The sequence below is a fragment of the Emys orbicularis genome, chromosome 5 (assembly GCF_028017835.1).
Source record: "Emys orbicularis isolate rEmyOrb1 chromosome 5, rEmyOrb1.hap1, whole genome shotgun sequence".
Classification (NCBI taxonomy): Eukaryota; Metazoa; Chordata; order Testudines; family Emydidae; genus Emys; species Emys orbicularis.
In genome coordinates, this window is record NC_088687.1 from 120,772,355 (window position 1) to 120,800,253 (window position 27,899).

The 27,899-nt window shown below is 39.1% G+C and overlaps 1 protein-coding gene across 1 annotated transcript; it reads left to right on the forward strand.

Annotated features, from left to right (window-relative positions):
• The first annotated feature begins 146 nt into the window (after positions 1-146).
• On the forward strand, positions 147-20,998 carry LOC135879688 (SWI/SNF-related matrix-associated actin-dependent regulator of chromatin subfamily E member 1-related-like). Its single transcript, XM_065405738.1, has 11 exons — positions 147-248; positions 6,196-6,287; positions 8,266-8,399; positions 8,754-8,833; positions 9,369-9,492; positions 9,580-9,706; positions 11,051-11,109; positions 13,858-13,966; positions 16,148-16,339; positions 19,545-19,636; positions 20,909-20,998. The coding sequence occupies exons 2-11, from the start codon at positions 6,263-6,265 to the stop codon at positions 20,996-20,998; spliced, it is 1,032 nt and encodes a 343-aa protein (XP_065261810.1). The 5' UTR covers positions 147-248; positions 6,196-6,262.
• The last annotated feature ends 6,901 nt before the right edge of the window (positions 20,999-27,899 follow it).

Here is a 27,899-nt window from a genome sequence, read left to right on the forward strand (position 1 = left end):
TGTTGGCATTCCTAGAGCGCCCCACTACCTGCCAGGCGTTGTGTTAACTACTCGCTGATTAAACCCCGCGGCACAATCAGCATCGCAGATAAAGCGGGCCTTTAACGCTAAACTCAAACATAAGGCTCAATGAACAAGACTTTTCACTGTAATTTCCCTTTGTTGGCGTGCTTTGTCCAATAGGCATCTTCCTGCAAAGGGTGTGTCCCACCTCTTTTTCACCATACCTGCTTGCTGCCATAAAACAGGTAGGTGGTGGCGTGCACAGCAGTTATCTTTGTTAATTAGCACCACTTACATAGTCTATAGGTGGTATACTGCTGGCTCAAGAAAGCCTGCTTATGGCTTTCAGAAAGCTAGACTCTTAAATATTAAGATTCTGATGCTATTTATAGGTCTCCTTTTATTATTTTTCGCACTATCCACAGATATTTGGCACAATTGTCAATTTAATACAATTGCTAGCATTTTTTCCTCAAGGCCAGACAGTTGTAGTTTCTAATCCCCTCTAAAGTCTTGTTATATTTAGAAGCTACTGTTAAATATAGTATCTGCTGGAGGCTCCCAGGCCTAGGCTTTTGCCTGCTCTGTTGTGACCTAGACAGACTGTGACTTTTATCTACTGCTGTAAATTGGCTTTGAGCACAGCTTTTCTTTTTGAATATCTGCTTTCCAGAATTGTCATCCTCTGCTGATCATTGCTACAGAGCACTCTGGAGCAGTTGGTAAAATGAGTGAAAGCAAACATAGTTCAGCCACATGTAGGGTCATCCATCTAGGAACAAAGAATGGAGACCAAGTTTAGAGCATGAAAGAATCTGTCATGGGAAAGAACTCTGAAAAAGATTTAGGACTGAGGAGTCAAGTCACATGAACCCCCAGCACATACACTGTGGTCATAATGTGATTGTCATAAATTGGATGGCCCTTTAAGAGTAGCTGAGCTCAGCCACACCTGTCCAGATTAGCTACCTGATCAGCAGCAGCTGGTCCTGATCAGCTGGGTGATGTTTTTAACAGGTCTGAGAGAACTCAGTTTGAGAGAAATAATAAGGAGCAAATTGGGCTCTTGTGGAAGGACTCCAAGAAAATAGCCTGAGAGTCAGTGCTCTATGCCAGAGTCAGAGGGCATGTCTGCACTGCAATTAAATACCCACAGCTGGTCCATGTCATCTGATTTAGATTCACAAGCCTTAGGCTATGGGGATTTTTAACTACAATGTAGATCATCAGACTCAAGCTAGAGGCCAGGGTCTGGAACCCTCCTCCTTTAATGTACGTTAAATTTTTGGCAATTTTTAAATCAGGATTGAACTTTAGCATTTCTTTTAGAAACATCCAAAACAGGAAGGAATTCAAGGAAGTCCTGTGGTCTGTGTTATACAGAAGGTCAGTCTAGATGATTACTGTGGTCCCTTCTGGCCTTAAGTCTATGAAAATAAAGGGCCTGATTAGCATAACTCGGCTTATATACTTCCCATTGTTTCAAAATGTTACATAAATGCCAGATATTAGTTTTATAGGAAATGTAAATAAATGTGAAGTATACAGAGGATTCAACGTGAGCTAGTCCCAATGTCCTTTATTAGAATTTTTGTACCAGGTGTTGGCTCATGTCATCAAAGAGAGAGGGTGCTGCTGTGATCCAGGGGGAAGAACCTATAGGGTAATAATAATGTTCTGTATCAGAACTTGGGCTCATAACTAGTACTTCCATTGCAGCACTTGCATTATAGTGCAATACAGCTATTGTTCTGACTCAAATAAGATGTCGAGTTTCAATGCTGCACATGGCTACCATATTAAAATCAGGTCCTTTTTGCTAATCTTTGATATCTGTCTTAGTAAAGGTTACACATCTCATGCTGCTTCATATAAAACTAGTAGCCTGGCCAGCAGTCTGTTGCTCAGTAAAATAAAGTAAAACAGACTTAGGTGTTCACTTCCTGCACTCAGTCACAAAAATGCATAGGACTAATACTGCTTTGTCAAGATCAGTGGTTGATATATTGTTGCTGCCTCCACAGGCACTGTGCTACCAGATTTTAACTAATTTTTCAATACTTAGTGAAGCATATGACAGAGAACACCTTGTATATGAAGGGTGCTATATAACAGGGGTTCTCAACCTTTCGAGACTACTAACACCTCACTTAAAAACTACTTGCTTACAAAATCAGACCTAAAAATTCAGAAGTGTCTCAGCACACTATTACTGAAAAATTGCTTCCTTTCTCATTTTTACCATATAATTATAAAATAAATCAATTGGAATATAAATATTGTACTTACATTTCAGTGTATAGTATATAGAGCAGTATAAACAAGTCATTTTACGAAATTTTAGTTTGTACTGACTTGACTAATGCTTTTTATGTAGCCTGTTGTAAAACTAGGCAAATATCTAAATGAGTTGATGTACCCTGCTTGAGAACCACTGCTATATAAGACCTATGCAAGAAAATGTTAGGCCCTGCCTTGCTTCCATTGAAGCCAATGGGAATTTTGCCATTTAGTTCAATGGCAGCAGGGCTGGGGGGACTATAAAGAGCAACTTTTGAAATAAAATAATTAAAAAGTCTTTTACTATCTTCAGAACTAAATGGTTTGGAATTACAAAGGCACTTTGATTTCCTTATATCCATATTCCTAAAGAAAAGGTATTGCAGTAGTAAGGAAATAAACTCTTTAATTCTTCTCTTGTGATTTTTTTAAAAATACTGATGCTCTGATCTTAAAGAACCTGCACTTAAGTCTGGAGCTCACTCGCAGCATAGCAATGTCTTCATTATGAGTTGTCCTGACTCTAAATGAACTGCTACAATTGAAAACTGACCTGTCACGAAAACATTTTTTAAAATCTACCATCCCTCACTCTCTAGTGAAAGTCAAGTTGTAAGAAGTTCTTAAAAGTTCAGCTCTGAATAATTACAACTTAAACGTACATACTGTCCTTCATGAAGAAGGATCCCAAAGATGTTTCCAAACTGATTTATAAAAAATGGACCAAATCCTCAACGTGTGAATTTAGAAGGCGCTCACTGATTTTTTTGTTGTTGTTAATTGAAAGTCAGATGCACAGGTCCAAAAATAGACTTTAGTTTTATATTGTATAGTTTTCAGCCACCACTGAAATTCAGCCACCTGTTTAATAGTGCACAGCAACACTGCAACAATTATGTATATAATATATTGCCATATTTAAAACTTCTCACAGCTTGACAATGAATATCATAACTTCAGGACAGGAAATGAAGAACAAGCTATTCCGAGGGGAAACTTAAGGGAGGCAGAATATAATTATCCACTTTAAGAGTTGGTCATTTGGGTAATTCACATATGTGAATGACTTTTTTTTTTTTTGGTGAAGGCTGATTGCAAGACCTTTATTTCAGCCTGGGAGGGTCACAGTAGCTCAACTAGTAGTTGCTAGAGGGTCCTGAAACCTGCAGTATATTTTTATGTATTCACTTTTTTAAAATATAGTCAGAAAATTATTAATTACAAAGTAATAACACAGAGTGACAGCCCCGCTGGGGCTGGCTGACCCAGGGATAGAATAGGGATTGCCCAGGCAAATGACCAGCTGCATATTTGCACATGGGGTGCCGGTAAGCCCTTTGAACACCAAGAGAAGATTCTCTGTACCAATTCTGCCTAGGCAGGTGTGGGAGGTCACCTTAGGGCACAGCTGCACCAAGCACCCCATGCAACTGGTGCAGAGGGGCAGCAGCTCGTAGAATGGAGTAGTAACTGTGAGAGCTCTGCACTCTTGCGTTGGAGGCTGTGTTTCTACCTCACATTTCACTTGGAGCCTAAATGCTTGTGCTTTGTGTGGGTGGAGTGAATGCATAATTTGTTGGAACCAAATCTTTGTTTTAATAGTAAAAATACTATTTTATGGGTGAAATTATACTCTCTATCTAGGATATACAGCTATAAAGATACATTCCTTTTCACTCAGTCCACTGACTTAATGTGCCATAGGTCAGTATATGTGTGCTGTATTAAAAATAGCATGTTATTGAGTATTCATTTCAAATAAAGAACATTTACAAAGTACTAAATGATCAAAGCAATCTAAATACAGTTAAGAACTAAAATGTTTCCCAAATGTAGCTTTAATCATTGTAGGTTGAAGTCAATATTAACAAAGCTATACAATTCTACCTTCCCTGTGTTTATAAATATATATGTATATAATTTTCCCATCATCATTATACCTTGTTGCTCCAAAAACATGGCCACGACTTGGTGTTATCACTTAGCTCGTATAGTTCTTCAGGAGTACAGGATGTTGATGGGGGCACTGCATCAGGCACCGTTCAAAGATTTCGCTAGGCTTTCCACATTCACATTTGGGTCCTTCCTCAGGTCCTGCTTAGTTGTGTTGTCACCAGTCTTTTCTATCCTGACTTTTGCTCGATTTAGAGTACACATTGTTTTTGTTTGAGGTCAGTGCCTGGAGGGAGTTGTTCTGAAGCAACCTGGTTATCCGTGATATGTGAACTTCTGATAGCAATATCTGGGGAATCACATTTTTTAATTGAAGAAGAGTGCTTTGCAAATACAGTGCCTAAAAATTCTCATGTGTTATATACATAGAACAGCTGAGTTAAGCAAAGTCTGACAAACCATGTCTTCGTACATTGTTGAATCACATAAAGTTGATAGTGACGTTAACCTATATAAAAAATTAGTGGCCAGGCTGCCCAATAGTGGAATAAAGCATTTGGAAATGATACACGGTAAACTGAAGGGGAAACCAGTGAAGAGTTATATTAATCCATTGCTGAGGCAGAGCAATATCTGCGTCAAAGATACAGCTTTTAAGCATCCTATGACGATTGATTTCTAATGCCACATACATGGCTCTCTTAAACATAGATCTGTATGTTTAGATGATTAGCTGTAATAAAAAGAGATCAAGGATTACAGAGTTAAAAATAGAGACTACTATGCTGCTTAAGAAGAAAATCCCCAAGGACTTGTATCTGTGGCTCACTCGAGCTTGTTTTAATACATAATGCACCACTCAGCTGTTTAGAGTTCTGCTAGAGAAAGGGTGCTGAACTGGGTCTCTAAAACAGGAGAAAGTAAACACCAGTTTTTCCCCCATTCCCTCTTTTTAGGGACTGTTATGTTGGCTGGACCTCTACCTTTGTCCTAAGACTGGGGTCTCTCTGGCATAGAGCTCTTCTTTATATGGGCAATTTGGAAAATCACCCTCCTTTTAAAAATAAAATAAAAATTCTGGATGCCAAGAAAGAAAGACAAAATTAATGTCCTGAAAAAAATCTAACTAATCCCAATGTTTAATGACCATCTTAGGTACTGCTGCTGAAGATGTTTAAACAGTCAGATGTGCTTGTTCTGATGGCTGAAATCAACATTTTTACCATCAGGTCTTCTTTCTTGTCACATCAAGCACTCTTTTTATTTTTTGCTACTAGCATTCAGTAACTGCTAAAGTTTGCAGTTCAAAAAACATCACTGAGGTCTTGATCTAGGAAGTACTGACATCAGTGGGAGATGTGCATGTTTAACACGTGGCAAGATCAGGCTTGGAATGAAGGGTTTGGGGTCAAATTCTCTTCTGTTGCACCCATAAAAACTCTGTTGAAGCCAGTGGGAGTTGCACAGGATTAAATGAGAGGAGAATTTGGCTTGTGCCCCTTGTCTCTGTATCTATCTCTGAATATACGCTATATTGATATATATTTCTGTGGTCAGAGCTTGTCTACACTAATAATAAAAATAATAATAATAATATATGGAGATATACTTATCTCATAGAGCTGGAAGGTACCCCAAAAGGTCATCAAGTCCAGCCACCTGCCTTCACTAGCAGGACCAAGTACTAATTTTGCCCCAGATCCCTAAGTGGCCCCCTCAAGGACTGAACTCACAACCCTGGGTTTAGCAGGCCAATGCTCAAACCACTGAACAGCTACATCCAAATACACCAGTACAAAAAAGATTTATAACGTAGGTGAGTTCTTAGTGTCCAAGCAGGCTAATAATTGATGTGTGGGATTTTTAAAAGCACTCTGCTTTGTCTTAGTTTTGTTTCTACTGACTTCAAGGGGAGTGCGAGCATTTTTATAAAATTCAACACTAACAGGCAGCTTTTGTACAGGAACAGTAATTGTGTATTAAAGCTATAATGCATAAGAAATATCTTTTCCCCCACAGAATTCTGTGTATTGCTGCAAATGCCAATAGAGATGCATTGTCATATATAGGATAGATAAAACTAGCTATGGAGTTGGAACAACAAACAGAAGGTACTGTGTGACTTTTGATACATTGTTTACACTACTTGTCTGTCTTAAATGCTTGTGATACAATTGACAATAAAAGTACAATTTAGTTTATCTTTGTCTATTGCTTCTGACTTTGTATAAGGCAACTCACTTTCACGATTACAATATTTTATCTGCAGTACTACACTGCAGTGTGGTTTAGGTTTACTGTTGATGAACAGCCTTTCAGTGATGCATTTTATAAACTTTATGGCTTTTGAAACTGCATCTGATGCCCATTGGAGACTGAAAAGAGACCTTGTCTGCATCAATAAATTGAATAGCTGAGCTTCTCAGAGTCATTGTCTAAAATAAGATGTTTTGGAGTCTTGATTATGTGCTGTAATGCCCATGTTGCATAGATCATAGTAAAAATGAAGGGAATGCATATTTTGAAAGTATGTGATAAACATAGGATTTTTAGTTAGTTACATCTAACATGGAGATGTTCTAGAAATACAGTATAACATTGCTAGATAGTTGAGTTTACTTACAATCAGTGTATAATACAAATATGGATCATCTCCAAAGGCCATAGCAGTAAAATAGTGCCCAAGAATAGAAATAGTTCAGTTTTGTGGTGTATTGACTGAAGATTTAAGCCAATATGCACAATGAAAGGAGCTATTTTATTAAAAGGATTTTTTTTAAAACTTGCTGTTGCCCTGGCAGTCAATCAAGGTGTGTGTCATTTTGGGGAAGGTTGGGGGGTTGCCTCCTGTAGGACTCACCTTGTCTTACGAGTAGTGGGGGGAGTCTGGTAGAATCAGTCTTATTTAAAGCTGCAGGGGGTGGAGGGAAGAATCAAGCTGCCCATAAAAATAGGAGAGAGCACCCCCCCCCCCCCCAAAAAAGCTGCCCATCCCTATTCCCTAATTACTGGATCTACCATTGGAAACTTAGTCCACGTTGAAATGAGGGAGGGAAGGCTTCAGGCCCACTGTCCCTCACCAGGAGCAGTTCTTTTGGGGGATTAAGGGGAGCTGGGAGGTGAATAATAGACTACTGTGGTCTCCTCTCCAACATTCAACCCACTTGCTATTTTGGCTTCCACTCTTCAGCAAGAGAACTTCTCTTTCCCCAGAAGGAGCCCTTGGGTTGGGTCACCTCCACTCCAGGTGGCGGGGAGAGTGACGGAATTGGTCAGAGGTCAGACAAGTACCCTATTAGTACCCTTGGTCAGTGATAGTGGATTTGTACATAATTCTACATTTGTAAGTTCAACTTTCGTGATAAAGAGATTGCACGACAGTACTTGTGTTAGGTGAATTGAAAAATACTGTTTCTTTTGTTTTTTACAGTGCAAATATTTGTAATCAAAAATAAATATAAAGTGAGCACTGTACACTTTGTATTCTGTGTTGTAATTGAAAACAATACATTTGAAAATGTAGAAAACATCCAGAATATTTAAATAGATGGTATTTTATTGTTTAACAATGCAATTAATTGCGATTAATTTTTTTTATCGCTTGACAGCCCTAATATTTGGAAAAAGCATCATATTAAGCACTGTTCAGTGTCATGTTCATGGTTTTTATTTCCATTTATAGTGAAAACATTTAAGAATAGATTATAACAGCATAGAACATGATTAACAGTGAAATTCATCTTACATAAAAGGTTATATCTTGGTGAAATACCATGTGACTGCCAGCATTGTTCTACCCTCTTTACAGTGATTGCAGCATTGCACCTACATCCTATGGGAACAGGATTTAATAGACCATTATAGAAGATCAGTCAGAAAGTTAGGGCATTTTTAGTCCATGCTTACCAGAGGCAACCTTAAAAATAAAAACAACCCACAAATTTCTCAAACCCATGACTGAGCTGTGGATAGCCTAATTAAAGTACAGGAGTCAGTAGAATTTTTTTCCAAATATCAATATCTGAAGGCTGTTTTTTTTGTTTGTTTGTTTTTTTACTTTAATGACACCACAGCCCTTTTTTTCTCCAGGTGGAGTCAGAGGAATACCTTCAGGAAGTCAGATACTTCATGTGTATCCTCGTAATCTGCCATCTCACGCATTGCAACACATTGTATTAACAGGACATCTGGACATAAAGAAACTAGCTTCCAGTGAGCCAAAGGTACATGTTCAGAGTAACAATACAGGACTGGACAAACTTCATATAATTTAGTAACAGCCACTAGTATATGTTCTTAAGTGACTACTAATGGAAGGGAATCAAGCTGTACTTTAAGCATAAGAGACCTCATATGGGGGCATATGTAACATTCTAATTAACCATAATTGTACTTCATACAATTTTAAATAGTAGTAATGTGAAGACGGTATAGTGAAGGTTCCCATGTAACTGCTCTGCATATATAATAGTTCACTAAATGGGAGTCCTATCTGTTCACGAAGTGAGACTTTGCTTTGAGACTTGCAAATGAAAGGCAGTGTAGACCCAAGTATTTTACCTCCCCTTCCTCCCCAGAAAAGAAAAGGTGGCTGGCCTAAAGGGAAGAAAAGGAAACCTCCAAAGGAATTTTCAGCTCCTCGTGCCCCTACAACAGGGTAAGTGTGTTATAGTAGCATTACGTTATTCAGATAATTTACTGTTCTCTTAATATGCTCTCTTGTATGCAGTATATTAAAGCAACTTGGGGCTCTGAACTGTAGAGATTTAGAGAATGCTAAAGGCTTTGGGAATGGCCTCTGAAGTCAATTAAATATTTATAGCTTGGAAATGTTAGAAATCCTCAAACTGCGTTTTGATGGACACCTTTTATTAATCCCACCAATAAAAAAGTGCAGGGATACAGTGAAATGGCTAAAGGGAATGTATTGTAGGTTGAGCAGTCACGTGTTCTTGCAATCTATAGGTTAATGCAGATTTGTGTACCCACATGGGGATTTTTCTTTAAAATGATTTGAGGGAAGGTTCACTTAGCCATGTGGGAGATGTATAACTAGCAGTTCCCTAACTTTATAAAGGATTAACTACCAGGCAATATTTCACATATATATTTAAATATATATGTAAGCACAAATGAATCTTACTAGTTTATGTATTGTTAATTGCTGATATTTTGCCTACTGTTGGTATTAGGTATGTAATATTCTTGAATGAGCGGAGAATTAAAACGAAGGCCAAACATCCAGATTTGCCTTTTACTGAAATAACCAAGATGCTGGCTGCTCAATGGTCTCAACTTTCTCAAGCAGGAAAGCAAGTAAGCCTTTTCATTATCATCTTATAGCATTAAAAGAGGCAGCGAACTAGAAAAGGTATATTATAGCAAGTATTGTATCTCTTGCAGAAATATATTAAAGAAGCAGAAAAGGATAAGCAAAGATATATGAAAGAATTGAAAGCCTATCAAGACTCTGAAGCCTATCAAGCTTTCTTAGAAAGAAGAGCAGTTCACAAAGTGAAGACCCTGTGTGGTAAGTTAGAGAACAACCATGTCAATTATTTTAAAGAAATGAAGGAATATCCCATTCATACCCTAACTAAAATTGCTAGGAAAAGAGTTCTGGGAGACCCTGGTTTTGAAAACATCTCACTGTTACTAGAGTTTAATTTTGTCAGACTATTAATTATAGTATCATAATTAAGCCTTAAAATTGAAGAAAAGCAGAGCTATATTGTGGATGTGTTGAAGGTCTCAGTTGAAGAAATATTTGGCAGTGATTGTTTACGCAAGTATGTGTGATATTGTAGATTAATAAAAAGGTGCTTTAGTGTCTACATTTTATCTGATTTGCCTTTCAATTATTATTATTTGTCATCATCTTTAGGCTTACTGTCTGCCTCCTTGCTTGCCCTTTAAGGCTGAATGTACTTTTAGAAACTGACACTCCATGGAATAAAGTGAAGAAAGGAAATAAATATTGGATTGCTAAAACAGTGCACCTCTTCTTACAAGAGAGGGGAAAGAGGCTGAATTGTCAGCGATTGTCTTTTTTTACACCCTAAATTGCCCAGCTTGTGCCTATTCTTTTTCAATTATGCATTGCAGTGCTTACAGCAGATCCTGTAATTCAAGTTTACAACTCCTTGACCCTGTATTCTGTAATTCAGATTAGAATTGTGGGTATTATAGCAGTAAATACCCATTGCTAAATAGAATTACCGTACTTTAAGTTTCTATTGCCTGTGCAAAGAGCTCTTGAAAGAGACTGGCACTTTATTTTCATTATTGCTTGTATTGCATTGTACAGTAATTTTGGTAGCTATCTTTGCAGTTAACACAGCAAGCTTCTTTCTGCTGGGAGCGGTTCAGTACGCTATTTCGGCAGTGATGTGACCTGAGCAATTAAAAAAAAAAAAAAAAAAAAAACTTAAAGGAATGTCATGCTATGTTTAAGATTTTGCTAGGGAGTTGAGAGAGAATCTTGGACACTTCCTTTCAAAGCCTCTGGAGGAAGAAAATGATAGAGAGGGCAAGTAGCTATTTATGAAGATTCAGAGAAGTGTCTTTAAAAAAATACACTTTTGTGTAGATCTTATGCTAGTTTGGTGTGCTTTTTCATTTTAATGTGCTTAAAAATCTAACCCCATTGAAGGAAACAAGTATTTTTCCTTTGGAAAAAAAAATTCAGAATTTTTTATCACATTATAAAATATAACGGATGGTCCCCTTAAGATTCCCACTAATATATTGTGGCAAAACCTGGGGACCACTAGACCAGTTATTAGTTGAAAGTTTTTTGTGTTTTTTTCCCCAAAGTTGCTTAACTTGTTCTCTGTATTACAGTTAAAATAACAGAACTTGGTTTTTCCTTCAGGAACAATATCTATAGGAAGTAGATCTGAGAATGAAGCTCTTGCTTTGTCAACAATAGATGTAAGTACATTGAAACTGTATTTGAGGTGAGGGTGGGAGGGAGGAAGTTGATAAGTTTTAACTAGTTAATGTCAGCTAGCTTATTTTAATAATGACATACAGTGTTGTACTCACACAAAAACTATTCTAAAAGAATGTTAACGTCACAAAGTCAAGTACTCAAAATTTAGGAAAGGCCAGAATTAAGATTGTCTTTGCAACCCTATTTTTACCTCCTTGTGTGCATGCCTTATGATTAGGACTTCTGAATTTTGATTTTAACACTTCCAATATAAAAAAATAAAATTAAATTGGTGTTTATCCAATGAACAGCAGAAATGGCTATTTTTGTCTACAGTAGAACCTCAGAGTTATGAACACAAGAGTTGCAAACTGACTAGTCAACCAGACACCTCATTGGGAACCAGAAGTACACAGTCAGGCAGCAGAGACCAAAAAAAAAAAAAAGGCAAATACAATACTGTGTTAAACATAAACTACTAAAAAAATAAAGGGAAAGCAGCATTTTTCTTATGCATAGTAAAGTTTCAAAGCTGTATTAAGTCAATGTTCAGTTGTAAATTTTTGAAAGAACCACCATAATGTTTTGTTCAGAGTTATGAACAACCTCCATTCCCAAGGTGTTCGTAACTCTGAGGTTCTACTGTAATGACTTGTCTATGTGGACCAGTAATTGTTTATTACAGGGATGCAATTTCTAAAGTGCACTAATGTGTTGTGCATTAATTGTCCTGTGTAGACCCTGTTGGTGCACACTGAAGGTACATCTACACTGCACACTTCTTTTGGCAGTGTGTAGAGTACATCCACTACATGCTCCCCTGGCACAGGTATAAATAGCTGTATAGATGGTGAGGCACTACATAAGCAAGGGAAGGCATGCCTGAACCCTGTGGCTATGTTCCCTACACAGCACTCTCTTACCCAAGCATTGCCTCCGTCGTCATCACTGCTATTTTAGCAGTGTGTCCCCCACTGCTGGAGCCTTTCCCCACCAGAGCCTTTCACTGATGTGTAGCTACATGCCACAGTGTGGACGCAGCCTGCGTTTCAGTACAGCAGGTAGCAACACATTCACAACGTGCTGCCGCAAGTGATGTGCAGTCTAGACATAGCCTAAATGTTCCTTAGTGCACTTTAATGTAGTGCTGTTTGAAATAGTGCTACATTAAAGGGCGCTATGGAACGTTTACAAAGGGATTACTCATACTAGTATATTCTAGTGTAGTATGTAACGTATATAATTTACATTATTCAATACAGTATATACAAAGAGAGAGCCCCAAAAAACCGCAGTTTTTGGACATCTTCATAAAACTCAAAAATTGCTAAAAATAAACTCCCCAAAATAAAATTATTAAACCCTGAAAAACAGAAGCCCTATGATAAATCTTTAACTAAATGATCACATATTACTTTTCCCATTAGGATTCTTCCTCATTCAGTGCACAGGATGGACGATGCTCAGTGCATGAATCAGTGTAGCATGTAATCCCTTGTCTGATTTAAAAAAAGCAAAACCAAATTCTTTTACTTGGAATTGTGGCAACTTGAAATCTGCATTCACTTGAACATAAAGCTGTGACAAAAATTTATGGAAAGTAATTGCTCTATTGAATATACTCAATTATTTTTCAAATGTACTGCTAATAATGGCTTATAAGTCACTTTACAGAGGTGGGTAAGTTGTTTTACTCTACATATTTGCCAATAAAGAAACAGGGCCGGAGGATGTTTAAGTGTGTGACCTGAGGCAGGCTACCAAGCTAGCTGAAGATCTGGGAGTAGAAACCATTTCTCCATACTCATAGTGCCAATCTCTCTCCACAGGATCAAAGTGACTCTTTACATGGACTATCTTATTCAGTTGTTTTACTGTGCATGTTATTCTGTCACACTTAAAGCAAGCTCTCTTGGCTGCATTTCTCTATTGTGGCAGCCTAATTTTTCTTATTTCATTCACTGTACATGCCTCAGCACTAATACTGCACCATATATCTGGATAACTGTAAGCATCTTTTTCCCATGGTGGCACTTTACACCTGGTTTATGTGTTTTATAGTGACCCACCTTCTGTTTTAGTGACTTCTAACCCTCATTACAGCACATTTATTTGTTATCAGCTTAGGGCCTTGACCAGTAAACCAGAAGACAATAATAGTGCTCTCCTTTGACATTATTGCTCATTTCAGCACTTCCCTAAAGGAAGAAATAAAACCACTTAAGCCCAAATCCTCTGCACAGCCCAAGTAACTTATCTCAGTACTGATGATCTCCCGTGAGAAAAAGTGGATGGAATCCTGCACCCCAGGCAACAAAGCTGCTTTGGGGGTGGAAGTCCATAGAAGATGGACCAAAAGACTTGAATAGCAGTGGATTCTCCAGCCTCCACTTTCACCCACTGCAGCCTCGAATATCCCCAGAGTGACAGGGCAAAGGAGCTCCCATGGTGAAGTCCAGTTAAACCAGTATCACTGTCCCCATGGAGAGTTTTACCTGTGTCCATGGAGTCAGGATTTGCCACCAAAACAAAAACAAAAACCTACATAATTCTCATTGTCTTATGAAATCTCTTTGTGACCCATGCCTTGATGGGATTTGGTTTGTATTAGGAGCAAAGGCAGTTTCGGGGTTTTTTTGTTTTGATTTTTTTGCTTGCAGTAGGTAATGTTTCTTAATTACTCATTATTTAGCAGATATTGACAGATCCTTCTAATTCTCCCTGTTCTGCCTCTTTCATCAAAACAGAGAGATGAAAGCAATGACCTGTACTGTCGGACATGTAACCAGTTTTTCAGTTCTTTTCATAACAAGAAAGAACACCTTATGGGAAAGCAACACTTACAGAATTTAACAGGTAGTGTTAAAATTATTTTCAATTGTATGCTAATCAAGCTAGCTTGCAATTCAAACAGACTATCAACTGGTAATGGTACTAATATAAGATGGTTCACAAATCTAGTGTATTAAATAGCTGGCTCTTAGAGCACATAGCGTTTTCATAGTTAATATAATCGGTGTCCCATTATAAGACTGATTTTTCTCAAATATATACTATAATATGTAACTGAAAAAGAAAAATCAACATGCTTTCACATTTTTCATTGACTGGAATTTGTTTTGTTTTTTTTAATAATTAAGTGTACTTAGAAATTAAAAACGTAGTGACTCATTTTTCTTAATAATTTTGTGAGTTAATATTTTGTATCATCTGTTTTCCCTCTAGCAGCCCAGTGACATCACAAAATTCTAATTCATAGGAACTTCAGCTTATGCATCAGGCAGCTTTCAAGGAAAGGAATAATAAAATGTTCAAGAAATTGCTATTTCTAAAACTAGGCACAAAACTCCATTCTGTGATGGCCCTTGTCATAGATGAGTTATTTCAATGACAAAAGCACGGAGACTCTGATTTTTGCTTGTGATGGAGCGTGCTTTACTCATCCAGGATTTTCACCACCTTTTCAAACGTACCAAGTGATCTGTTTCATTTTCTCTGACACAATTTTCTTATGATTTCAGTACTAGTCGGAGAACTGGGATTTTGGTTTCCTACCATTGATAGCTTGGCAAGTACTGTCCACTCCTTCTGTTTGATATGACCTAGTCTTTCCACCTTTAAAAAATTGGGAAAATAAAATAAAAGATTAAAAAAAAAGAGAGTAGGCAGTTCCAAAAAACCAAAACCACTTTGATTTTAAAAGGATAAGGGTGCTAAGTGTGAACAGGACACTTGCCTATCATATTACTTTCAAAACCCAGGCATTTCCTTATTAATGTATTTGCTTTTATTTGTTTGTTTGCTTCACATTGTAAATCTTAAGGAGCCTACATAATGAATGCGTTATTCTTATTGAGAAAAGGAAATGCATATGTCATCGCAACAAAACCTTAACTCTGATAATAATGCTATTGGTTCTACAGTAATTAAAAAACAAACAAATCACAAAACCCTCTAAGGAAAAATAAGTAGTGTGACATATGTACATATTAGTGGTTGGGAGGGATAGCTCAGTGGTTTGAGCATTGGCCTGCTAAACCCAGGGTTGTGAGTTCAATCCTTGAGGGGACCATTTAGGGATCTGGGGCAATAATCTGCCTGGAGATTGGTCCTGCTTTGAGGGGGGTTGGACTAGATGACCTCCTGATGTCCCTTCCAACCCTGATATTCTATTCTAAGTCCATATACGTATATTTGTACAAAATCCACAATATTGTATTCTTTTACTATTAAAATACATGTATAGCAGTATTTCCAAAACAGACCAATTATTATAATTATACAAAAAATTTTCTCCTGCCAATTGATAAATATATTTAACTGATACTTGCGAGTTTATACTAGAAGATGACCTCTGAACGTGTGTGTTTTGAACTTCAGTGCCTATAAAGCTCACTGATTTCAGAGGTACCATGGAGAGACCTGACTGCAGCATGTACAGCCATGCTCTTGAGTATGGGGTCTGAAATCCAGTCTATTAGATAGTTTAGGTGGGTTGTCTGATGATAACATGTGCTGAAAAGCCAGCTATTCTGCAGAAGCTTTATGTTGGAATCTTCTCTTTTTTCCATGATTTAACAAAATGTAAATTACTGGCTCAATTTGACTTCATAAGGTCCCTTTTACACATCAAAGTTTTGCTAGTCTAATAAATGTTATATAATATCAGGTTATTTCTGTGTTTAAAAAAAAAAAAAAGTATAATCACCAATAAAGGGAGCGAGGGGAATACATCACCAATAGAATATCAACAGCTACCAGAACATTGTATTTAGGATCGTTCACTATTTTTCCCTGTTCTGTGTGTAAGGAAATGTCGAATGCTGTCGCATGGTAACCGTTGGTATGTGGTGACTGTTTAGTGCTCACCACTGTACCATCTAAAAATTTTACTTCATATAAAAACTTCATCTACTGTCAGGCAAATCTTTGTTATTCCAAAAATGTGGAATGTGTTGCAACATCTTTGATTTAAGAAGAATTAGTTAATTTTTGAAACCTGTTTGTTTGTTTTATTTATTTTATTTTTTTGTCCAGGAGAGTTTGAAAAAGAAACTGCTGAGTTCTCTAAACATCAGAAACTGCAAGAAGAAAAGGAGGAAAAAGATGAGTCAGAAGAAGAAATTGACTCTACAGATCTGTTTCAGTTTGGGGACCTGACCTCCCAGAAGAACTTTGCGTCATCGGATTTTTGTTTTTTGCAGGAGTTTATCTTCAGACTTCTGAAATGTAAGTTGTATATTCTGTAAAGTAAATTGCAGAGAGAAGTCTTTTTTTGATATTAAATGTCATCAAACTGGAGCCAGAGGTGATCCCCATCACTAGGACAATATTATTCAAGGCCCATTACCTCAGAACAGCCTCAGCCTCAGAAGAAATCGGTATCCAGTTCTTCAAAGTCTGGAGTGTGGAACTCCTCTACAGAAGGTCAGTCCTGTACCTTTGCCTCGCTGCTTCCTAGTATTAGCTCATACAAACAGACCTGAGCTGTCAATTCAGTCCCCTCCCAGTGACTGTTGAGACTGCTACCTCGTTGGCTGCAACAGAGTGGTTATCCCTGATTCCTGCAGGTCAGCAGCCTACATCTGTTCCAACTATGCCAGAGGCTATGCTGTGGCTGTCCATACTGCCTTCACCTTTGCTTCAGGCTGAGGACCCTCATCTGGGCTAGGTGCAGTTCCCCATTGGCACTGGAACACTCTAGTCAGGCTCCATCACCTTTGGGCCTGGTACCAACTCTTTACATCTTCTGGGCTGGTACCAGCTCCTCCATGCCACACTTTACTGGTGGCTAGGAAGCCATCCATTCTTCCTCCAGTATTGCGTCCTTGACATGGATCCAGACCTTGGTCACCGTGGACCCCTCCTGGTTCCTGGAATATTCTGATTCCTCATCAAACTCCAAGGTAGACTCTCAGGTATCCTGGTACTGAGAGTCTAGAGCTTCCTCACATTCCCATTCCTGCACTCACTGACAGGGTTCTGAGAGGACCTTAGCCAGGGATTGGGATGCTTGGGACAGATGTGCCTAGGGCCCAGTCCTATACAGTGCCCTCAATGCCTCTACTGGATGCCCAGGGGGATGCCTCCAGGTTCCAGATCTACTTCACCACTTCCCAATACAAGTAGGTCTTCCAGGAGGGGGCCTTCTCCTGCCAGTACTGGGAGACCAGTCACGGTTCATATCAGTGAGCCTTTGGACCTCAAGCTCAAGACTTCTTTCAGCCCATTCCAGAACAGTATAACCCATTTTGGGCCACAAGAGCAACCTTGGAAGCTTTCACCCTTGCCTGTCATGCAGGCATCCTGCTCATCACCTGATGAGGTCCTGGTACCAGAAAGATCCTCCCAGGTACTGGATGACTTTAAGGTACATCAGGAGCTCCTCAAGAAGATGGCAGCCTCCCTGGGCATTCAGACTGTTTGATTGATATTCTCCATGCCACCGCACCAGGGAGGTTGCCCTGCCCATAAGTTAGGCCATTATGCAGCCGTCCAAAACCATCTGGTAAATCCCTGCCTCCATTCCAGTTGTAGTCAAAAGAACAGAACATAAATATCAGGTTCCATTCCAGGGGTTCGAACAGTTCTGTTTACATCCCACACCAGATTCACTTGTTGTGGCTGTGGTGAGTGAGAGGAGCCATCAGGGCAGAGATGAGGCTACCCTCAAGGACAAAGATGCCAAAAAAGCTTGGTAGAAAAATGTATTCTACAGCAAGTTTATAATTTCACATTACCAGCCATGACACTGTGTTGTCACAGTGTAATTTTTCAAAATGGGAGGCAATATCTCAGGTTGCTGGCAGACTACCGAAAGACTCCAGTCACTCATTGCAGAGGGACGCCTCGTTTCTCGATCAGTTCTACGGCTTCTTTAAATGCATCAGATTTTACAGCTAGGGCCATGGCAACAGTGGTGACTGTGCACAGATCCTCCTGGCTGCAGTCCTCCAGGATTCCTGGGGAGATGCAACAAACAATTGATGACTTTCCTTTCAAGGGATGTGCTCTGTTCTCATCTAAAACAGATAAGGCTTTGCATACACTAGTGGACTCAAATAGTGTTGAAATCCTTGGGCCTCTATATGGTGATGACAGAGGAGACAAGATATCGTCTTCAATACCAACCCAAACAGTAATACTGTCCTTTATTGTTAGGCTGACAAAGGTCACAGAGAAGAAAAATGACGCCTTCTACTTCCTTGCACTCTTCAGCTTGGCAGCCGCAGGCCCCAAATTAGTCATTTTTACTCTTATGTCTCAGATGGCATGCTATTTGACCTGGATCTCATTGGTCTGTCCCCATCTTTCTGGGGCAGGTTGTCCTTTTTCCTACGTGCCTGGCAGGCCATCACCTCAGACAAGAGGGTGCTAAGCATGGTGGAATTGAGATATACCCTCCAGTTCCTTTCTATCACCACCCATAATCCTCTGCATAAGGACAAGTAGCGTTTCCGCAGAGCATTGGCTGTTTTCCTGGATAGGACAAAACCCTTTTGGGCGTCTGCCCTGCTCCGCATTTCTTATACAGAACGTCTGAGAGGTCATCTGGTTACAACTGAGAGTCTCTCATAATGGATCACCAACTGCATTACAAAGTGTTATGCTGTCAAAGGAGTAATGCCTCCTGACAAACTTACGATGCATTCGACCGAGCATGTTTGACCTCAGCAGCATTTGTGGCTAACATCCCAATTATGGATCACTGTAGAGCAGTGATACAGTGTTACACTCAGACGTTCACCAGGCATTATGCAATGTCTGCTGTATCCCAGGCGGATACAGATATAGGGAGGGCAGTCTTACAGTCCCTGTTACGCTGAGACTCCGAGCCCCACCCCCTAGGGTAACAGCTTGGCAGTGACCTACAGTGTGGATACATGCAGGCACTCAAAGAAGAACAAACAGTTGCCTTCTTGTAACTGTTCTTTGAGATGTGTTGCATACGTCAATTACACAACTCACCCTCCTTCCCTGATGCATCAGAGTCTACCATTGGTTCTGGTGCAAAGGAACTGAAGTAGGGGAGGAGCAACTTTGCCCCTTTATACCCTCACTTTGTGCACAAGGAACAGAGTGGGTGGGGCCGCCCCTATGCATACATCTAGGTAAAACTCTCATGCACCGGTGCATGCAACGCACACACACTACAGCGTAATGGAACACATCTCGAAGAACAACAGTTACAAAAAGATGAGTAACCATATTTTATCTTTATTTCAATACCTTGATAGTCATCTGGCATGCTGTGACTGTATAGTAGTTCGCCTTTGCTGTCATATATCTTTGCTATGTAGCGACCTCTAACTTTGAAATTGACCCTTAGTGGGCAACTTTGCTGTAGATAGGGTTAGCTGTAATTTCAGTTCTGTTTCTTTTCCAAGGTATGTAGAAAATATTACAAACTGAATTGAAAATTATTTTTTAACAGTTAAAGAGTTTGAACTTTGTGAACTAAAAAGAAGCTTGACAAAGGCATATGAAGAACAGGAAAGTTTAAAAAAGCAGTTGGAGGATCTAAAGGTAAATAATCTGATGTCTGAACACCAAGCGTGCACACAGACATTAAGGTTTCTGTTCCTTTTGTAATCCTACTCTACTTATATGTATTTTCTGGTGAGTTTTTCTGTACTCTGAAAACATTTGAGATCTGGTGTAAATTGGCACAGTTCCATTCAATTCAGTGAAGCGACAGCAGGTTAAACTAGCTGAGGCTCTGTCTCCTTGTTACTTTATATCACTCTTGTTATTCATCTCTGAATTCTTTGAGGTATGTAATGTCCAGAACTGAACTGGTGAGGCCCAAGTACAGCAGAATAACCACCCTATTTGTCTTGCAGGTAATACTCCTGTTAATGCATTCCAAGGGCCTGATCCTGCAGACAGGCATATGGACTTTTACCCCCACATGGAGTCCTGTTTATTTCAGTGGGACACTTGAGAATAAGGCTTTGTGTGTCCATGTCGATTTGAGTGTTGAGGCCCAATATGGCATTTGATTGTTTGTGACCAGCATTAAATTTAGCCAGATTCAGACCTGTTGTCAGCAGGTCAACTCCACTGAAGCAAGGAGTTCCTCATTTACACCAGGTCTCTTTTTGGCCTTTCCTTTCATGATCCACTTTAATTCTCAGGTCTTTCTTTGCTGCTCTTTTTCTATCGCTTCTGACTCAGTTGTCTCTCATTTTTACCACTATGTTCATTACTACTCAACTTCTTGAATTTCAAATAATTTGTACTTCAGTTTTAATCAACTGGCTCAGTGTGATGTCTGGTTTTTCTCATTCATATGCATGTTCTTGCATTTGCAAATCTCAACCCCTTTGTAGTGAAAAAATAATTTGTCCTCCCCCTATCAGATTCCACTTTTGTACAAATGAGAAATGATGAAATTACCAGAATAACACTTGTGAATAGAACCCAAAGTCAAATAACTTTTTCATTACCATGCTGAATTTATCTGATTAGTTCCATTTGGCAAATGGGTTCTGTGGGCCAAATGCTCAAATCTGGGAATAAAAATGAAATTATTTTGTCATTTTTTTTTCATGTTCAGCAAAGTTGCCCACTGTGTTGTGTTCTTAAGCTAAAACACCTTTTGTGCAATTTTAGAATCAGCAGTTGAAGTTGGAAATGGATTTTGCATCCATAAAGGCATATAGCGGTACTTTAGAAAAAGAGTTTGAAAATTTAAATATGGTTCCAATGCTGTTCCAGTTTCATCTGCAAATAGTGGACACTAGTAAGTCAATTTTTTTTCTGTATTTGATCTTTTGTTTTACTATTGTTCAACAGATACCATTAAAATCTTCTTCTGAGATAGTTTCTGTGAATATGATCATGGGACTTCTGGGTCATCGACAGTATGTCAACACTACAGTATAACACCCGCAGCTGGCCCACATCAGCTGACTTAGGCTACAGGGCTGTTTAATTGTGGTGTAAATATTTGGGCTTGGGCTCTAGGACCCCATGGGGGGGAAGGTTTTTTAATTGCAGTATAGACATACCCTGACTCCAGTCCCTTGCTGTCACAGGCAACCACATTCCATTCGTAAGCTTGTCAGGTTTTATCTTATATTTAGTTAGGTTGTTTTCCCCCATTACTTCTGTTGAAAGGCTGTACCTGAACTTCACTGCTCTGATGGTTAGAAAACTTCTAATTTCCCGCCTACATGTACTACTCATGTACTATTTGTTCTTGTGCCAACATTGTTCTTGAGATTAAATACCCTCCCTGGTGTTTACGCCCCTGATTTATTTATAGAGAGCAATCATATTCCCTCTCAGCCTTCATCTTGCTAGGCTGAACAAGCCAAGCGCTTTTAGTCTCCTCTCGTAAGATGGGCTTTCATTCACCTGATCATCCTAGTAGCCCTTCTCTGCACCTGTTCCAGTTTGAATTCACTTTCTTGAACATGGTTGACCAAAATTATACATAGTGTTCCAAATGAGATCTTTCGAGTGCCTTTCTCAATAACATTAATACTTTCCTATCTCTACTGGAAATATTTCGCCTGATATATCCTAGGATCACATTTGCCTCTTTCATGCTGGCATCATATTGCTGGCTCATAGTCATCCTGTGGTCAACTAATATACCCAGGACTTTCTCCTCCTCTATTTCCAACTGATGAGTCCCCAGCACATAGCTGAAATTCTTATTAGTTCCTAAGTGCATGACCTTGCACTTCGTACTATAAAATTTCATCTTACTTCTATATCTCCAGTCCTCCAGGTCATTCAGTTCCTCCTGTATAATATTCCAGCTTTTATACATTTAATCTGTGCCATGTTAATTTTATATTATTCTTGTATTTTAATCAAAATGTTATGCAATGCCAAGTCAAACATGTTATAGAAGTCTAAGTATATTACGTTAACACTTACCTTTATCAACCAATTGTGTAATCTCGTCAAAAAGATTATCAAGCTAGTTTGACAAGATCTGTTTTCCATAAACCCAGGTTGATTTGCATTAATTACCATTTTTTATTAACTGAGTCCTGCATCAACTGCTCCTTTATCTTACCCAGGATCAATATCAGGCTGACAGGCCTATATTTACCCAGGTCATCCCATTTACCTGGGACGTTAGTCTCCTGTAATGACACAGTTTCCAGTAATATTTATAGCTCTAATAATAATAAAGAGATCTCTATCCATATGCAAATCAAGCCCTAAGAATCTGCTATAGAACTACTACAATCCTTCACCAAAGTTATTTTGATCCAAAACAATTCTGTTTTACCCATGCAATCACTTCTTATTTCTTTACAGTCTACCACGTTATTGATACACAATGCAACTCCACCACCCTCACTTTTACTTTTCTCTCCTGAACAGCACATACCCTTCAATACCTGAATAACAGTCACGATTGCTATTCCATCATGTTTCTGTTCTTTCAATATCTGGTGTCACGTCCTGTACTGGGTGTTCTAATTCCTCCATTTTGTTGTCCAGGTTCCTTACATTATTGGACAAGCATCATTCTCTCTGACCTCACCCTGTTGCTAGCCAGATTAGTTATAGTCCTTTTGCTTCCCATGCTCCTATGCTCAAGTGTTCTGAATTAAAGCTGGAATAGTTACCACAAGGAAACGAAAATGTAAAGCCCTTCTGGACTGGATCCCACCATATCTTACTGAGCTTTTGACTGTCACAGTTACCTGGCAACTGCATCTCTGACCCCTCCTGATTTCTTCTTGCATACCCAGGCCTCGAGCCATCACCTCTCTCTTGGGGTGGGATCATGTGATGGTTGCACAACCATGGTTTCCCTCCACATGTCAACACCCTGCAATTCTGTTCCCTCTGAGACAATGACAGTGGTAAGCAGTGATCCAAAAGCCACCTTAAAGCAAAGCATCATTTATTTAGAACAAAAGTAGTTAAGAGAAGACCATCTTAAAAACAATAGGACACACTACACACATCTAGCTTACCAGGTGTTTAACCATATTCTAACTGGGGACTCTTCCGTAGAGCCTCTCTCTGTCAATTTGTCTCCCTGTAGAATTCACTGACACTCTCTCGAGAGCCTTGGCAACTCAACGGCCCCTTCACAGGAATCAAATAACTTTTTAACTGTTTGTAGCCCATTTGATTCCTAGCCTAGCAAAACATCTGTGTCACTTCAACCTAGAGACTTGAAGTATGCCCTTGTCTCATAATTGCCCCTGATGTTTGCTGCAAGATTGCTTATCTGGGACCATTGTGTACTGCCTTCTTGCTTGTTCTTCCCACAGCCCCCTATTAAGCTAAATCAGTGCATTCATACAGGAAAGTTTTATAACCTCAGTGTACAGTAACTTCCCCTCACTGACCAGTGTTCATAACATTTTTGCATATCCACATCTATCACACTGACATTCTATGTACCAGCTCACATTAGTAGGTGCACATCTTTAAAATATGTTGGCATATAAAGTTTCTGCCTTTATTTTTGCCTCTGTTGCTCTGAGGCTCTTGATATCCTGCACAAATATCACAATATTAGTCTTTTCCTCCTTTCAAGAACAAGGGTCTTGATTTTTTTCTTTTCCAAAGGCTTTTGTGCACATTTCAATATTTTGGTGTTCATTTCTGAGTGTTATGAAACACCTAGAAAACTGCTAGATAGACACCATATAGACGCAAAATTATATAAATGTATTCATGTAATAATGAGGTCCACAGCTGTACATTAACTATTTCAGTGATAGAGCGCAATATCCTTTAAATCTGGCATTCTAGAATTTGAGATGTCTTTGTTGAGGACAAATAAAGAATGCAGATTGACCTAGAGAGAACAGAAGTGCCCAAAACTGAGTAGCATAGAAGTATGGATAGAAAATTAGGAAACAAGGTTCATCTTGGAAAAATTAATCCTCCTGGAAAAAAATTATCCAACCATTATATGCTTAATGGGGGACAGATCCTTGAAAAGCAGTAATGCTAGAAAAAGATCTAAAGGTGATAATGCACAGCAATGCAATATAACAGCAAAACAGCCAGTCTGTGTATTGGGTTGCATATACGCAGTGGTATCATGTATCAAGGAGATGATAGTCCCTCTCTCTGCACCAATGGTGAGACCACTCCTGTTATATGGAGGTAGGTCAAGATGCTGGTAAACTAGAAGGAAGTCCAGAGAAGATTAACAAAACTTCTTGAGACTGTAATGATTGATGTATGAAGAAAGAATGAAACAGCTAAACAGGAATAGCATGACTCTAAGACAATAGAGGTATATGATAACTATGTACAAGTGTTTGTCGAGTATAAAAAGCAAGTAAGGAAAGAATTGTTTTAGGGTAGTCTCAATGGTTATAACTAGAGCTGATCGGATAAGACTGAGGAAAGAAAAAATTAGGGTGAATATCAAGTAACAGCTTTTGGTAATGAGATCTGTTAGACTTTGAAATGGACTTTTAAGGAAAGACAAATTGATAGAACCCCTGTTGCTTGTCACCTGACACTAGACCAGGGGTCGGCAACCTTTCAGAAGTGGTGTGCCGAGTCTTCATTTATTCACTCTAATTTAAGGTTTGGTGTGCCAGTAATACATTTGAACATTTTTAGAAAGTCTCTCTCTATAAGTCTATATTATATAACTAAATTATTGTATGTAAAGTAAACAAGGTTTTAAAAATGTTTAAGAAGCTTCATTTAAAATTAAATTAAAATGCAGATCTTATCAGTTTAGTGCAGTGGTTCTTAACCTGGGGTGCATGCACCCCCAGGGGGTGCGAGACATGTGAGATTTTTTTAGAAGGTAAATCATCGAAAACACAAATTAAGCACAGGCACATAAGTACAACTACTTTGTTTAATCAAACCTATGTATTTATTAGCATTATACATGTTTTAACGATTACTATAATATACAACGTTTTTAAGTTTTCAAGTTTTTAAGCTAATTGTAGTGTAATTTTTGATAAGGGCTGCAGAGCGCTGGGACCAGGCCAGGAGCAGAGCCCTGGGCTGGCTGCCGGTACCCCAGGCTGGCAGGAGGGCTAAGCAGGGCTGGAGGCCCGGACCCTAACTGGCAAGGGGCCGGGTGGCTGGAACCCCAGACCAGCAGCGAGGTGAGCGGGGCCGGCAGCTGGTATCCCAGGCTGGCAGCAGGCTGAGCTGGGCCGATGGCCGGGACCCTGGCTGGCAAGGGGCCGGCGGCCGGAACCCCAGACCAGCAGCGGGCTGAGCGGCTCAGGTTGCCGACCCCGCACTAGACTGAACAAAATACTTAGGGTGAGATCCAGGCCCCATTGAAATCAATGGCAAAACTCTCATTGACTTCAGCAGGACAAGATCTGCCCCTTAATGTTCTTTATGCAACAATCCTGTGTTGCCTTCCATGGCTTAGAAAAGATAACCTAATAGATCTCCTCCTCCATTTCTAAATTCTGTGGGTTAAATACTGAAATCCTTAACTCAGGCAAAATGACCCTTGACTCCAAAAAGAGCCCTACCTTCAGGATTTAGCCTTATGGACACTTTCTGATAGGAACTACAATATGCTAAAAGCCAAAGCCTGAGAGCTATTTTGATGTATGGTTCCCTTTGCTCACAACTGAACTTGATGTCTGAATCTTCTCACCTTTCTTTTTTTTTAATAAGTACTTATAATAAGGGTTTTGCATAAAGTGAGACTATGCAGCCCTGTACTATGTTAAGTGGCTATATGAAGTCATTGACACTTCAGAAACAGTCAAACAATACAGTTGCTTTATTACATATGAAAATTTCAAAGACAAAAAAATTGAGGCAGTGAGATGATCACTAATATATAACAGACTATTATTTTTGTTACAGTACATTCACATAGAGCCTTGAATGGAAACATCTGTAGTTATTAAATCTTTTACACTTTTTTATATTTGCAAAGAACAGCTCAATTTTTCACCCTTTTTGTCAGTTGGGAGCATTATTTCCATATGAAAATAATTTTTCTCCAGTACTTATTCAAATTACTTTGCTTACTGCTGCTATAATTCCAAATTTTCATTACCTTTCATTATCCAGCAGTAGCTCCTCACTTTAAACTGGCACCATATTAATACTCTGCAGTTGCATAGAAGTGAACATCTAAAATGTACCAGTTGTCAGGTTGTTAATAACAAAAAGTAGCTGCTTTTTAAACATGCTTGTTTAGCATAAAACTAAATTACAATCATTTGTTTTGCAAATAGTATTGTACTTATCACTGGCATAAATAAAACGTGTGATTGTACTTTAAAATGTAGCTGGAATTGTGGTTATTTGATTTAACTATTCCATCTGCCTCACTTGCCTATATGGGATGAAAGTCTAGCATTTTTTCTTCCTTCAGAATACTTAGCTCAAACAAGCGTAAGGTGTTTGTTGTTGTATCAGATATGAAAATGTGAAAAGTTCCTTTGCACTAGTCCTGCCTCCGATGACCAGAAATGATACAAATATCAGATGGCAGATCCTCAGCTGGTGTAAATGGTCATACCTGTTGTCTGCTGGAGATAAGATAATTTATACTAGTTGCAGATCTTCCCCCAGGATGTGTGAGAGAGGAGGGAATGCAGCTGGGAGGCAACTAGAGAGGGAGCTTAAGAGATTTTGTGGGAGGGAATTTACAACTGGGATAAGGATGGAGTGAGGAACCTGAATTTCAGAGGCAGCTGGGGAGGAATTTGAGGCAATCTTGTGATGAAAGTAGATGTGAGAGAAACTGGGAGACTTTTCAAAAGACAGGAGGGAGTCTGTATCTGGGGGAAGAGGTTTGGGGACCTCTGCATAGTCCGGAATCAGGATCATTGGAGAGGTAGGTGAGAAGGATGACCCAGGACACTTGTATGTGGGAGGGCAGAGAGGCAGTGCAGTGAAAGAGCCATAAGAGCATGTGGATGGAGTCAGGAGACAGTTGGAAGTGGAAATAGATAATAGAGGCATGAAGCAATTTCTCAGTCCTTGCTTCACGGTCAGCAGAACACATTTTTGGAAATGTGTATTGAAGGGAGACAACACTGTCACAGGGAAGTGCTGGAAAATAAAAAATAGTTTTAAAGAAACCGTTCTGGCTACAGTTTCAGGCAGTGGGAGAAAGGTAGTAAGTGTCTGTAATCTCCACAGCAACTAGACTCAGCTAAGAGAGCACAATAAAAAACCTCATATCTAGATGGACAGAAGGAAAAACAAGATATTTTAAAAGGTATCGGAAATTCAAATTACTATGAGAATTACGGGTCATCTCCTACAAGTGCTGATTTAGTACCGCCTCCTCAGCAGCTTTGGCTAGTGGTGCTCCAGCTATTAACTAAAGCTGCCTCGCACTTTGGGCAAAATTTCCGAGGGAATGCGGTGGCAAGAACACCTTCTGCACTCATTCAGGTGTGTGTAGCTGAATGATATGAAAGAATAATTTGTAATTGGTTAAATTCTACATCTTGAAGGCTTACAGAATGTTGAAAGTATCAATTTGTATGCTTGGATATTGCATATTAAGTGCATAGGGTACAAGATATGATGGGTCTAGAGTACGTTAATCTTCAATTTCTGTTGCTTTCTCTGCAATGAGACAAGTAGTCATCCAGTTTTTCATCAACTCTTTTCTCTCTCACCATAGCAACACATGCATAAAACAATCTGACCTTGTTGTAGAAGAGTGGTTTTGTCATTGAAGAACATTGTATCCTTTCAAACAAACAGTAGCTGGCATTTACACCGTCTTGTTTAATGGCTCTGATGTCTTAAGGGCTGAAGGAACCTTGGTCCAGAAACTAACATTCTCCCCCTCGCCCCTAACCTCCTGTCATCAGTTGTTTTGCTT